Source organism: Mustela lutreola, chromosome 2 (assembly GCF_030435805.1).
Source record: "Mustela lutreola isolate mMusLut2 chromosome 2, mMusLut2.pri, whole genome shotgun sequence".
Classification (NCBI taxonomy): Eukaryota; Metazoa; Chordata; class Mammalia; order Carnivora; family Mustelidae; genus Mustela; species Mustela lutreola.
Genome location: NC_081291.1, coordinates 53020146 through 53035037, shown reverse-complemented (window position 1 = coordinate 53035037; position 14892 = coordinate 53020146). Strand labels below are relative to the sequence as shown.

General features: G+C 49.9%; 1 protein-coding gene across 2 annotated transcripts in view; it reads right to left on the bottom strand.

Annotated features, from left to right (window-relative positions):
* The window catches only part of SLC6A1 (solute carrier family 6 member 1), a 43904-nt gene that overhangs the window by 14876 nt on the left and 14136 nt on the right, over positions 1–14892 (bottom strand). The window contains exons 2-7 of one of the 2 annotated variants that reach the window (XM_059161739.1): positions 5792–5854; positions 4257–4586; positions 3737–3868; positions 3044–3144; positions 2054–2163; positions 269–401 (exon numbers count right to left, since the gene is read on the bottom strand). In XM_059161739.1, the coding sequence (XP_059017722.1) occupies positions 269–401; positions 2054–2163; positions 3044–3144; positions 3737–3868; positions 4257–4494 (714 nt within the window). In that variant the 5' untranslated portion in view covers positions 4495–4586; positions 5792–5854. The remainder of the gene's footprint in view (positions 1–268; positions 402–2053; positions 2164–3043; positions 3145–3736; positions 3869–4256; positions 4587–5791; positions 5855–14892) is intronic. The other variant, XM_059161740.1, reaches the window with a different exon arrangement.

Here is a 14892-nt window from a genome sequence, read left to right as displayed (position 1 = left end):
GTCTGCTCAATGGTCCTTGAGCAAAGTTTACTATTTTGTGATGGCTCTGTGTAACTGACTTACATTATTGCATTTCATCCTCACACTGCCCAGAAGGTAGGTAATGTTATTATTCCCATATTACAGGAAAGAAAACCAAGGCAGGGCAGGATGTAGGGACCTGCTGCACTCCAGGTTCAGTGGGGTTCCTGGAAGTGCAGACTCCTTGTACAGGACGGAAATCCCCTTGTAGTCCCATTCTCTGGTCCCCACTGTGCACATATCTTACCTTTCCAGTCCAGCCAACACCCTTCCAGATACAGAAATACACAAGGATCCAGGCGATGGCCAGGGTAATGGCCAGAGGCCAGCGGATCTGTCCTGGCTTATCCAGCCCATCTGTCATCTGGTGCATGTTCCGCCTGGTGGAATAGTGGAAGGAGCAGAAAGTCACATGGGGCTGGTGGGAGTTGAAATGGCCTCGGGGTGCCCAGGTAGTGATATCCTCCGCGGTGACCGTGCTGACATCTGTGATCAGTGAGACCCAGGAGCTGGCAGGAGACTGTGGGGTCCATTATACTAACCGGTAGAAGTGTTATTTGCTCAAGGGACCTGATGGTTCCTTATTTTGTCCAGGATTATTGCTCACCTGTTTGGTTGCTGGTACCCTCCTAGCAAGACCCTCACCTTCACTTTTGCTCTATCCCCACTCCAGCTCCAGGGACCCTTCTAAATCATATGTCTGACTGTGTCCCCTCCTGCTCAAAACCCTACAATGAATAGCATCCTACTGTCCTCAGGATGAAGCCCAACCTCCCCAGGTCAACCCTGCAAGGCTCTCTGAGCTTACCCTGCTTCTCTCTCCAGTCTCAGCTCTCCCTGAAACCCCTCCAACGCTCATCAGACTGATGACTCCCATTCCCTCACCCATGCTTGGCTTGCTGTCACCTGCCTCCAAGCCTTCATGCATTCTCTTCCTCTTGCCAACACTGGTCTCACCTATGTGGTTTTCACCTTAGACATTGCTCCTCACCTGGGCTAGTCCAGGTACCATCTTGGGGTCCCTACAGTCCCCCGTGCATCCCCTCCTGTTATTACTGGTCATCTGGCGTTGCCACTCTGCTTGTTTGCTTTTGTTTGCCATGTCTCTAACCAGAATGCACATAGTAGGTGTTCAAGAAACGTTTATTGACTACATGGTTCAATGCAGTGCTGAAGGTGCGTTAGAGAATTGTATGTGGCACATGCTGGAAAGAAGAAGCAGCCGGAGAAGAATTTGATTCTTATTTGTAAGGAGGTAGCCTCATTAAGGACATTTCTGCACAAAGAGACTCGCATCATGTGTTCTGACAGCTCCTGAGTATGGCTCCTCCTGGCAGCTTATGCAAGGTGCCGTGGAACCTTCCTGGGTGCTCCTAGACCCTTGCAAGCTGCCCAGCACAGATGCTTCCTTCATGCCAAAGAGACTTGGATCCCAAGACCTCCTTTTGTAAAATCAATACCTCAACACACATCTACAATGTGCTCTTCTGAAGATACAATCAGCACAGCCCTCACTATGAACCGTGTGTGCGTACTTGTGGATGTGTGTGTGTGTGTGTGTGTGTGTGCACATGCCTTTATTCCAAACATCTCTGCGTTTCTCAGTAGAGTGGACTGGTTTTCCGGATGAACTGAGATTTCATTGGCCTGTCCTAGCGATTCTTCTTGACCTGTGCTATTGCCCTCCAGCAGTATACCCTCCACCCTCTCCACCCTGCTCCGTGTCCCAGGAGGCTGGCTGCTGGGGCTACCTCATTGGCTCCCTGGCCCTTTGGCTTCTAAGTAGGTTTGACGGATGGCAGGAGTCACTGGGCAGAGGAGCAAGAAGGCAGGAATTCATTCTCTCTAGCTTGTGTCTAGTGGCCCTTTCCACAGCCCAGCTCTCTACAGGGGAAGAGAAGGCTTCACTATCTCTTGTTTCTCCCTGAGGCTGGAACACCTCACCAGCTCCCATTACCTTTTTGAGGGTGCCTCTGTCTCCTGCTGGCCCTAGCTGACAGGCACCCCCTACCTCTGACAGCCCCACACTTACTCCCAGAACTCAACCACGGCGCTGGTCATGTTGGTGGTGTTGACAACAGTGTAGTTGGAGAAGCAGCGGTCCGTGTTCCAGGGGTTGTCGCACTGTTTCCATGGCAGCGTCTGCAAAGGCACAGTGGCAGAGACAAGGTCTGTTGAGCCCCCAGGGGATGGCAACAGTGGTCTCAGTGCACTTTGTCCATCCTCACCGTCCCCTGAGCCTCTTCCAAGCCATCCATGATCTCACCTCCCCTTCCCAACAGCTCCCAGATGCAGGTCATATTGAGATACCCATTTTGGGGATCAGAGAGGGGGAACCACTTGCTTGAGATCACACAGCTCCTGAGTGTCAGAGTTGAAATTTGAACCTTGATCATTTCGCTTTGAAAATCAGCTTTCCAAGCTGTGCTGTAACTTCTTGTGTGTTTGCCCTGGGGCCACTTCCCAGCTCTGTGACCTCAGGTAAGAGATCCCACCTGTTTGACACTCTGCACACCGATGTTAACAGTGACCACTGAACGGTGCTTGTTCTTTGTGAGGTACAGTGCTAAGCCCTTTACACATATTTACTCCTTAGTCCTCACAACAACTCTATGCAGCAGGTTTCATTTTCACCATCATTTTATAAATAAGGGCTCTGTGGCTCAGAGAGGTTAAGTCTCTTTTCCAAAGTTGAATAGCTGGTATATACTGGGGTCAGGATTCAAACCCAGGCAGTCTGAGTCCACACGAAATGAGCTAACAACAGCTACCTTAAGAGGGGGAGTCAGGAGGATTAGAAGTCAGTCCACACAAAGCCCATGGCTCAGGGTCTGGCCTGGAGCAGGTGCTTGGTTCACAGTGCTACAACTTGTGGGGACACAGGGGCTGCTGAAGACACACCATCCCACCCCTCTCCCCCAACCCAAGGAACAGCCCTATTAGCAGAATGGTAGTCCAGCGGATGGAGGGTGGGCTCTGGGTTTGGCTCCTTCTGGAAGGAGCGGTCCAAGGGGCCACTCACTGTGGTGAAGGAATTGTACAGGTAGTAGATGGCCCAGGAGATGATAACGATGTAATAGATGTTCAACCAGAATGACAGCACAGCAGCAGCAAGGCCCACACCTGCGGGTGGACACGGCATCATGACATTGGTCTAACAGAGCAATAACAGTAACTACCCTAGGAAGTGTCATTCTTATTTTCCATGATGTCCACCAGGTCACTGGACCTTGGAAACAGGTGTTATGGAGGCACTGAGGCTAAGAGAGAGGGAGAGACTTAGCTAAGGTCACACACATCTGGCAAGGGAGGACTTGGGTCTGGGGCCTAGCACTGGCAGGTTGCAAGTGGGGTGGGGGTCTTGGCTTGCCAGGCCCTCCATGTATCCATCTGAGGGTCTGTCGAGCAATTGAGCAAGGAAGCAAAGAAAGTCGTACCCAGCCCTGGCTGGGGAAATGAGCTTACAGGACAGGGCAGGCTGATGTGTGTACAGGGGCGGGGGGGGGGGGTGGTCGTCTCTGGATTGGGGCCTCCTGTCCACCTAGATCCTAGCCGGGGCTGCCATCTGCCACCTGGCCCCTTTGAGGGCTCCACTCTGTTCAGAAGTGAGCAAGGTCCCTCTCTCCAGGAGGGCTGAGAGTGTCAGGATGGCCCTGGTTTCACCACAGTTCTGTGGGCAAGAGCACTGCCACGTGGCCCCATTCTGCAGACTTACCCTTGAACATAGGGGCCAGCTTCCACACCCCCAGGCCTCCAATGGATGTGTACTGGCCCAGGGAGCACTCCAGCAGGAAGAGTGGGACCCCCGCAAAGATGAGTGTCAGGAAGTAGGGGATCAGGAAGGCCCCTGTGGGGGAGAGAAGAGAGATGCTCATGGTTCCAAAGCTTTGGAGAAGCCCCATTCAGAGAGAGCATAATGGCGGGGCATTTTAGGGTCCCAGCCACAATCTCCCTACCCTCTGCCTTCAGAGTAGCACCCACAGCCAAAATCCAGTCCAGGATGTCCTTTGCTCAAACTACATCCCTTGTTCTTTGCAAAATGAAGAGGTGAACTGTTTGGTATTGTTAACAAAGGGCAATTGTCCTTTGGGAAACTTTTGGTAAAGGGACAAAAACAGGAAATGGTACCTGGTCTTTAGGGGGCCCTTCCCCTAAGTTTCCCTCAGAAAATGCCCAAGTGTGACACTCTTCAAGGGGTCCAGACCCAGCTGGGATGTGGCCAGGACAGCACCTACCACCACCGTTTTTGCCGCAGAGATAGGGGAATCTCCAGACGTTGCCCAGGCCGATGGCATAGCCCACACACGACATGAGGAAGTCAAAGCGGCCCTTCCATGTGTCCCGGTCTGGAAGGTCTGCTGCCTTCTTCTGCACCTTGACCACCAGAGTTTTGGGCTTGTCATTGGCCATGGGGGCCTCGCTGACCTCTGTGGAGATCTGCCCGTCGGCCACCTTGCTGCCATTGGTTGCCATGTCTCGGAGTTTGGACACAGAAGTCCTGGCAGATGGACGTGTGACGTCTGCCCCAGTCCACGCAGACAGCAGTTTTGCGGCTCAGGGTCACCCTAGGAGAACAGAGGGATGGGGTGACAGGCACGGAAGAGTGGCCAAATCCTGAAGTTGTCCCAAAATAACAAGAATAAAATGGCCCACAAGCCAACCAGGGGTCAGAGAAGGCTCTCTCATCACCCTCTTTCTCCTGGAGGAAGCACAGTGCCTTCTGTTCCTAGACTTGTGTGGGGAGAACATGGTGATTTTATGGCTCCTGGACTAGCTTCACACCTGCAAATCTATGTCATGTGCCCTCTCTTATGTGTCTTGCTCAGCAAAGAAAGCTGAGGAGACCAAATTTCCAGACAGGAATATCAAGTGTTCCTCATCTTTGCCTCTCAGGATACAATTAGATTTTTCATACCCTGAGGCACAGTAACCATAGTCACTGTAAGCCATGGAGGGGCTTACCATGGGGCCAAATAGGGAGGTGACCCAGCTATGGGTAGTGGCTGAAGGTGGGAGATAAGCACAGACTCTAATCACGATCCAAGTCCTCTTTCACATTTGAGCTGTGTGACTTTGAGAAAACCTCTTCACCTCTCTGAGCCCTGCTCTCCCTACCTTTTAAACTGAGTACGATAATAGTACGTCAGGTTGTTACTCAGCAAGTCTCTTGTGCCTGGCAAGTGGTGTTACTATTTGTCAGCAGTCCCCAAACCTTGCTGTGCTTCCAAGTTGTTTGCGAAGCTCTGTAATGATAGAGTCCCAGGTCCCACCCCAGATGTCACACATGAGAATCTCAAGGAGATGAGTCCTAAATCTGGAGATGAGTCCTGAATCTATACATTTAACAAATTCTGCAAAAGGAGATTCTTATGCTGGGAGCCAATCGCGGCCCTCAGCTGAAAAAGGACCACTGATTTACCTGACCTCCCTGACCCAAGAAAGTCCATCTACACTCTTTACTCGCTTGTCTCTTTAGTTCCAGAGGCAGCATGGAGTAGAAAATGATTTATGACATCGGACTCAGCCCAGGCCTAGGTTCAAATCTCCAGCCTGCCTTTTATAAACCGAGTGACCCTACGTCCTGCTCTAGCCTCATGCTTCTTGATTGTTCTAGTCTCAGTTTCTCCACCTATAAAATGGCAGTAATCTTATCTGGCTTGTAGAATTGCGGCAAAAACAAGCTTTCATGGTTGTACAGGTATTTTTCACCGGACTGGTTTAGAAAGAGAATTCTGCATATGGTTGTGATTATTTTGGTTGTGGATGTTACCTAATGATACTTGCTGGTGGGTCAGCTCCAGAGTAGCTCCCTTGGCCACCTCTGAGTGCACGCCTGCAAAGCAGAGATGGGGAGGGAGCCCATTGAGCTGGCAGGTGGTGGCTAATGGGCAGCCCTAGGGAGAGAGTACCAGGGCTGCAGGAAGCCCATGGGAGCCCCCCACACAGGTGACCACACGAGCCTCCATGCCAGCCATGGGGCACTAGAACATGCTGGAAGGGGCCTGTGGCCTTCTCAGGATAGCTGTGGGGATGGGCATGAGGGCAATGCGAGGACGGCCTTCCATCATTTCTTCAGAAGAAAAAGAGAAGTCAACAGAGGGGCAAAAGCCCTTCAAGGTCCAACTGGGAGCCAACAAACGCAGCTGAGATTTTTCTCCATCCCCTAACCAGAACTACAGAAATGTTGTAAAAGGCCATGTAAGTAGACCTCAAAATAGTTTTAGTATGATCTTTTTTTGCCCATCCCGTTGCAATCTAGTCATTAAAAAAACCCCTCCAAAACCCTAAAGATATATTCTAAGGCATACACAGTGATTAGTTTATATGTGACTTCTGTTTCCTTTTTTGCACTTTTCTGGATTTTTATAATTTCTAAATTTCTACAAAATTTTTACATTAATCAAGTAACACAGAATAAACTTATAGAACGCTTAGAACAAACAGGACTGTGTGAAACAATAATCTGGGGCCTCTGAGATGTAGTAGCAGAGCAAAAGCAGCACATGGCCCCAGAAGGTCTCCTCTCTCAGCTCTGCCCCACTGGGGGATCCGGATTGCTGTGCTCTCACCTTCTAGACCCCTCACACTCAGTCCTTATCCCCAGACACCAATGTCTCTGCCTAGAGTTCACAGAAAACCAGACTACTTCTAGACAGTTTCCAACCCTGTTTCTCACTCTTCAAGAGGACCCACAGGCTTGTCTCAGATGCCTACTACCTGCTTCCTGACTTTGGTCTGGTACCATCAGAAGGAACTCCTGACTCAGGTAGGGTGACCTCCCATTGTCAGGAGTGGTAGCCCATCTTGTGGTCTACCAGAAAGTCTTGGCATATGCAGGGGAGAGAGAAGCCTTAGGAAAGGGTGTGTGTTGGGGGGAGGTGGTTAGCCATTAACTGTCAAATCAAAGATGACCCTTAACTGTCCCTATGACCTACCCTTGTAGGTTCCAGCCACTATGTTTTTTCAGAAGGATCCAATTACCTTGGACCAGAGCTGATCACCTAACTCTGGGTAGTCTTTCAAAGCTCCTTCCCTGGAAATTTGGCACATGGCTGAGAAAGAAGGCCAGCCTGTCCGGGGAACTGGGAACTCTTAGGCAGCTGTCTTCTGCCCACCCGCACTCAGAGTATCAGGGAGAGTTGGTCTGCTGAGGAGGAAGGAAATGAGAAGTCAAAAGATGGAGAGTCTTGGGCGCCTGGGTGGCTCAGTGGGTTAGGCCTCTGCCTTCAGCTCAGGTCATGATCTCGGGGTTCTGGGATTGAGCCCCGCATCGGGGCTCTCTGCTTGGCGGGGAGCCTGCTTTCCCCTCTCCCTCTGCCTGCCTCTCTGCCTGCTTGTGATATCTCTCTCTCTCTCTCTCTCTCTCAAACAAACAAACAAATAAATAACTTAAAAAAAAAAAAGATGGAGAGTCTTGAAAGCATCTATCTTTGCCATTCCAGGCTTTCTTAAGCCTGGCTGCATTCCAATGCTCAGAGTTCATAAAGAAAGCATTTCCACCATGCCAAAATAAAATTCCCTCCTTTTCCTCACATTGGCACAGGGGATTCCTGCTAACGTCTTGAATCTCTGTTCTCTTACCACTCAGCTTAAGTTCTCAGGAAGGCCTGTAGCCCTATGGGAACAACAACTTCTGGCCTCTGCCCTGGATATCTTTGTTGACTATCCATGGAGACTCAAACCTATTCCAACACCTACTGTGCACTAGACCTCAGATTGCCCCACACCACTCAGGGAGAGACAGACAGACAGACAGGTGCAGGTCCGGCTCACTCCCAGCAAGAAGGAGAGATAGCGAGGTGCATTTAATGGGGTGAAATGTGGTGTTTATGTCCTTTGAAGAAATCATTCGACACCAACACAGAAGAGAGGTGGAACGCTGGGAGGAAGGAGAGCTCCGGTTCACCAAGAGGTTTATTCCACCGTCCCCTCCCTGAGCACAGTTAGCATCCCCTCGTGCAAAGGCCAGAGAGATCAGAGACCACGGCTGCTTGAAGAGCTCAGCGTGAGGAAGGCATATGTGTTATCTTCAGAATATGGGAAAAGATTTGGGCAGATGCCTGTGACTACCCTCTGAAGAGCCACATAGCCAGATAGAGCTTTCCTTTTAGAAGACAAAATGTGAAGATAACAGTAGAAAGCTGAGAACAGATATATCTTGTGCTTCCTCGGGGATTCCTAGGGAGGAGGTCCCCTGGGTCACAAGACAGTGAGATGGTGCTACATCAGAGACCTTGGCTCCCCTTGAGGTTTACTAGCATTGGGCATGTTCCTCCCCTTTTTGATCCTCATCTGTAAAATGGGGAAATAATAATAATCTTTTATTCGTAGAGTTGCAGTGAAGGATAAATGAGATCGCACACATAAATCATTGCGACTACAGGGCTCAAGAGCGAGGGCTCAGGCTATCTCCGCCGTTCTCATCATGGTGATGATTACCAACTATATACGGGTTGTGGTTCCTAACCTGGGAGGTACAGCAATGATGACACTATTACGACTAACATTTATCATGGGCTTATTATCCATGCCCTCCAGAGACGGGCAGCACTTTCAGAAGACTGATAGAAATTGTCCTTTAAGCCTCCATGGGGGAAACTAGCTAATAAAGATTTCACATCTTCCTGCTTTGGGCTCTCTGTATACCAACTGATGAGTGGTCTAGCCCATCACCCTGGGCCAGGCAGAAGGCAGGAGTGGTACATTTGTGTGTCTGGTCAATAAAATAAGGGATTATTCCTTAATAAGTCTGGCAAGAGCAAAAGTCTAGTAGATGGGAGGAAAATGAGTAAGGGATCCCCATTAGTTAAAAAGCCTGGGACCTGGAGCTTACAGACAACACTTCCGGAAGCTGCCTCGCTCAGACACTCCAGGAGTATAGCTGCTGGTGAATTTTCATTCCTGACACCAGCTGGTTAACCTGTTGCTTCCCTGTCTCATCAAAAATGGCACTGAAAAGCACAGGCATATACAAGTGCCCAATAAAGGAAGCTGGCTCTCTTTCTAGAAAAAGAATGATCTCAGAAGGAGGAGCCACCTGTCAGCCAGGAGTTACTTCCCCTCTCCTGAAACGGACTCCCTTGCTCTGCCAGGCAGGGGCTGTCCTGTGTCGGAGGACAGCTCTGCGGGTCCATAGCAGAAGGGCCATGCATCTCTTCACCCCCTCTGCAGCGTGGGCCTCCTCTACCTGCTGGTGGAATGGGTAAAAGGAATGCCTTTCACCCCTTCGTGATGTGGGGCATTTTGGGCATTTTTCCAAGGCTTTCTTCCAGAGTCTTCTGGTTCTTCCTCTTCAGATGACAGAATTCTGCAGATGAAGAATCTGAATACACGTTCCTCCAAGTCCTTAACGTTTCCCCATATTGACTGAATTCCTTTGAAGCAACGTTCAACGGGGCATCGTTAATGTGAGACCCCCGTGACACGTCCTCTGTACTCACTCGCCTACTCATTCACTCCTTCCTTCATTCAGCAACTATTTGCTCAGCACGCGCTGTGTGCTGAAATGGGGATGGAACAATCATTTCGAGCCCTTTGTATTCTGCAGCAGAGTCTGAATCAGTGAACTAACAGGAGCCAGCAGAAAGATTCCATTTTGTAAATATTTACCCAGGGCTTAATGTGTTCGTGGAGCTGGGCTGGACACGTGGGTCGCAAGTATTAATAAGACAAGGTCCGTGACCTTCACAAGGTCACAGCCTATAATGAAAAATATCTCTGCCTGTAGCCAATCATAGTACCTGTGATATGTGTAGCAAGAGTATATGAACTCATATACTCTAGCAAGAGTATATGAAAAGAGGCCTTTGTGCCGGCCTTGAAGGAATGATGGAATTCAACCAGAGAAGACATCCTAGGGGTATTGGCTCAGTTGGCTAAGCCTCCAATTCTTGGTTTTGGCTCATGATTTCGGGGTCATGGGATCGAGTCCCACATCAGACTCCATGCTGAGCATAGAGGCTGCTCGGGATTCTTTCTCTCCCTCTGTCCCTCTTCTGCTCTTACTCTCTCTCTCTAAAATAAATAAACTAATTAAAAAAAAAAAGGCGGCATCCCTTATGAGGGGACATTTGAACTGGGTTTTGAAGGTTGAATAGGTGTTCATCAGGCTCAAAAAGAGGGAAGGGCATCCTAAGTGGAGAGAATGCAGGAACAGAAGTAGAAAGATTTGAAGATAGGAAGGTCAGTTTGTGAAAGACCTTGAAGGCCAGGCTAAAGAACTTCGGGACCAGTTGCAGGGATGCAACTGGGGTGATGATGTGAACAGATTATTATTATAGAAGACTCACTCAGGGAGGCTCTGGGAAGGAGTGAAAGAACGAGACTCAAGGCAGGAAAGTGGTGAAAATGTTCCCATGAATATGTTCTTTCCTCAATGTGCAGTTGGAGACCAAGTCCTAAAGCCATTAATAAAAATGGGGCCAAACCAAGCAGAAAGAATACCTCTGCTAATCCCTGAGTGAGGCAATGCTTTGTAAGAGAAAAAAAGAAAAAGAAGAAGAAGTTTGGAAGCTCTAGACCAGAAGTGGCAAAATGGGTCAAAACTGGCCCTTGGGCTTATTTTATTTGGCCTGAACAAAGTTTTTTTCGGTTTGAATTAGGATTCAGAAATACGACTCTCTAGGATACATGATTTCAAACAGAGGGAACAGCAACTGCAAAGGCCCTGAGGCTGGAAGAAGCTTGGCATGTTTGAGTCAGCATGGAGGCTGGGCTGGCTGGAGTCCAACAAGGGAGGGAACAGAACTAGTCAGAAGCAGGCAAGCCCCACATCACACAAGGTCTCAGAGACCACAGCAAGGAGTTTACACTTTCTTCTAAACAGGATGGGGAAGCGTAGAGGGTGTAAGTGGTGGGAGAAATCTGACTTATATTTAAGAGTCTCATTGTAGCTGCCTAGAAGAGGAGGCAAAGGGACAGAGGTAGAAGCAGGGAGGCTCCTTAAGAGACTGAGAGTCCAGGTGAGAGAAGACAGTGACTTCAACTGTGGCAGCTAGGGAAGAGGTTGTGAGGAGTGGGACCAGGGATCTATTTTAGAGGTGGGCCCTGCAGGCCTTGCTAGCAGACTGGCTATCAGCAGCCTAGGCCTGCGCAGATGGCAGGCTGGGGGGAGGGGAGCGTGTGGCAGCCACCCTGGACAATCCCCCTCTGTCCCACTGCATCAGAGGGACTGGTGGCTGCGTGGGGTGGGGACTTGGGCAGAGGCCAAAAGGCCAAGGCCAGTGTCTCAGGGCTGCCATTGTCCAAGGCTAGCGCTGGGCCCAGAAGGAGGCTCAGAGGGAGTATGGCACCATGAAGAGCCAGGAAGGCAAGAGGGGGAGCAGCAGGCTTGGGAGTAGGGGCCCCCACTCCCTCCCATGACACTGTGCATACTCCTGCTTTGTCTTGCTCCCATTCTGTAATTACAGAAATTACAGAGGCTTGCTTCAAACTGCAATCACTCTACTTGCTTTTATTTCTTTTTGGAACTCTGCAGTTCAAGAAAAAAATTAATATTGGGTTTGGCTTCATTCCAAAGAGAAACATAATGCAGTTTATTCTCTGCTTTAGGGAAAAATGCTAGGCTCAATAAATTGGACAGGCTTCATTGAGCATCTGTTGTGTATCCAGACCCATGCCAGCTCCTATCAAGGGAGAAGAGCCAGCATTTACTGAGCACCTATTGTGTGCCAAGCATTTAACAGGTGCTATATCACCCAGTACTCATTCCGCCTCTGTAAGCCAAAGGCTATTTCACCCATTTGACAGATAGGGAAACTGAGGCTTGCCCGTCTGTGGCAATGGTAAAGCAGTCTCAGCCGGCTTGGTGCTTCAAGCCCTTGCTATCCAAAGTGTGGTTCTCCAAGAGGTAGCATTGGCATCACCCAGAGGCCTGTTAGAAATGCAGAATCGTGAGCCCCATTCCAGCCCCATGGGATCAGAAGACGCATTTTAACAAAGTCCCATGCAAGCTTTGCAAGGGTGCACACGGAAGCTCTGGAGGTTGTAGGTTAGGGACGACCCCGATTATTTCACAGAGCTTGCATCCATTCCCTGCATGGGCAGGGGCTAGATATTTAGTGTGTTTGAGTATCAGGTATCCTCAGTGGTAATTGTGGACTCCCATGCCCCACAGGATGGCTGTGAAACTCCGAATCAAGATAATGCATGGCAAGAGGCTGATGAGAGCAGAGGGCCTCGTGCACAGGAAGTGCTCAGTAAACAGCAGTTTCGATTGCTATTCAAAGAGATGAATGGCCGGGGAAGTGCTTTGTAATTGAAAAACATTGCACAAATATGAGGACCGATTAATAGAGGATAATCATGTGCAGACAGTTAGAGGGAGGATGGATGTGGGCAGGTGGATGCAGGTGCTGTGGGCAGCCTTTGACACCACCTGCCCTGAAGGTTAGGGAGGGATCCCTAGAGAAGGTGCTCTGATGGAGAGGGGGCAGCTGGAGAGGGTCTATCAGGCCTCAGGACTTAGGTCTCAGAGACCCGAGTCTGGGGGCGAAGAGTCAATCTTCACCAGCGTGTGAGCTGCAGCAAACTGGCCGGCCACAGGTCTAGATGGTAAGTCCTTTTCCTTGAACCCTCAGCCAGAGCCAGGACCTATGCAGCTTCCTTCCTGCTCCAGGCTTGTTCTCTGCCACACTTGTACACCTGGTCTATACCAGCAGTCTACAGATTAAGAACAAGGCCAAGAGGGGCACCTGGATGGCTCTGTGGGTTAAAGCCTCTGCCTTCAGCTCAGGTCATGGTCCTAGGGTCCTGGGATCAAGCCCCGCATCAGGCTCTCTGCTCAGCAGGGAGCCTGTTTCTCCTCTCTCTCTGCTTGCCTCTCTGCCTACTTGTGATCTCTGTCTGTCAAATAAATAAATAATCTTAAAAAAAAAAAAAAAAAAGAACAAGGCCAAGAGAGGGCTGGTTGCTGGCCCAAGGTCGCACAGTACACAAACAGTATGATCCTTGGAGACCCCCACCACCCCAATTCTCAGCTCATTACACATTCAGAGTCAAGAGATGAAGGAAAGCAGCTCCACATCTTGCACAAACTTCTCATCTGACTCAACATACCTGAGAGGTAATTTGCAGACCCAGGTGCATTTCTTAATAGCATCTATTGTATACCTATGCTTCACAATATCCCACTGTGACTTTCAAGTAAGTCACTTATCTCCTTAAAGTGTTCGTCTCCTCATCAGGAAAAGGAGCCAACAGTAACTACTTCATGAGGCATAAGGACTGGATTTGAATTTTCTAGTGCTGTGCCCAGCCCAGCAAGTGCTAAATACACTGAAACTAAAATGATTACTGGCTCCATTTTGCAGATGACAGTACCGAGGCTCAGAGAGGTCAAATGACCTGTGCAAAGTCACATGGGATTTAACTCAGGCCCCCTGGCTCAGTCTGGTGGTATCTGCTCACCCAGAGGTGCCTGCCAGACACAGGCCTGTATGAAATTCTCTGAAGCCTCTAGATGTAGCCTTACCACTTACTCAAGCCTTCCTGCTGGGTCCCAAGGAGAAGATATGTGACCACAGGTAGATGAGTTTCCCCAGCCTCATAAACCCATGCAGATAAGAAAACCCAAGCTCAAGCCCTTCCCCATCACTTGCAGCCCCAAGAGCCTGGAATTACAGTTTTCTGGGGTGCTCCCAAAACCAGAATGTGGGAGCTGGCTAGAGAACGCACCCGCCCACCCCCAATAAGCAGAGTGAAAGGGCAAAAAAGTCAGCTTTATAACTGCTAGAGGCTTAACAGACCCATCTAATGGTGAAATAAACTCCAGGAGTCAAGCTTCTCTTTCGTGGTGACACACAGAGAAAAAAATCCCCAAATTTCATTAACAAAGAAGGAAAGAAAAAGAAGATATCAGAGCACAGGAAGGAAGTGAGCCCAGCACTTAACTAACATGCCAGGGTCTGCTCTAAATGATTTATGTATATTAACTATTCTCGCTCCCTCTCCATTTACTGATGGTAAACTGAGGCACGGAGAGCTTAAATTGGCTTGCCAAAGGTCTCACAGCTAGGAGTGAGGGGACCTAGGACGAATCCAGGCAGCTGGGCTCGTGGTGTCCATGCTCTTAAACACTCTATTCCGCTATCTCCAGTGGGACCCCCAAAACCCATCTTTTTTTTTTTTTTAAGATTTTATTTATTTATTTATTTATTTGACAGAGAGAGAGAGAGAGAGAGAGAGAGAGATCACAAGCAGGCAGAGAGAGAGGAGGAAGCAGGCTCCCCGCCAAGTAGAGAGTCCAACGCGGGGCTCAATCCCAGCACCCTGAGATCATGACCTGAGCCGAAGGCAGAGGCCCAACCCACTGAGCCACCCAGGCGACCCCCAAACCCCATCTTTAAGGTGTGCAAGAGTGGCCCATTTCCAGCAAGCAACTCCCTCTAGGACAAATCCCCACAAGGACAAGGCCTGCTGTTCTTTTTATGAAACTGAAGGCAGGCTGCTGAGGTTTGGCTCCCGAGAGGTTAACTTGTTCCCATGGCCATATTGGGCAGAACTGCCAGTGTCCCGGGAGCCAACAAGAGGCCACATGGGATCCAGGATGATCAGCTCTCCCCAGGCCCTAGGGGCTAGGGGCTCTAATTAGCGTCCCCCAGAGGGGCAGGGGCAACCAGGCTCAAGGTGTGGTGATCCCTTCTGGGAGTCCCCAGTTTTCCCCCCAATTGCACATATGGGTCCTGTGTGCTGCTGGAAGGAGGCCTGCCTTCGGGCCATGTCTGCAGGTCAAAGAGGGAGCATGGCCAGCTGGAGACTCTGGAGCCTCAAGCCGCATGTGGGAATCCACTCCACCCATTACCAGCTGTGTGGTCTCCAGCCAGCCCCTTCTGCTCTTTGTCTTGGCTCTCCTCCGTGTGCAAGGACAGGTGC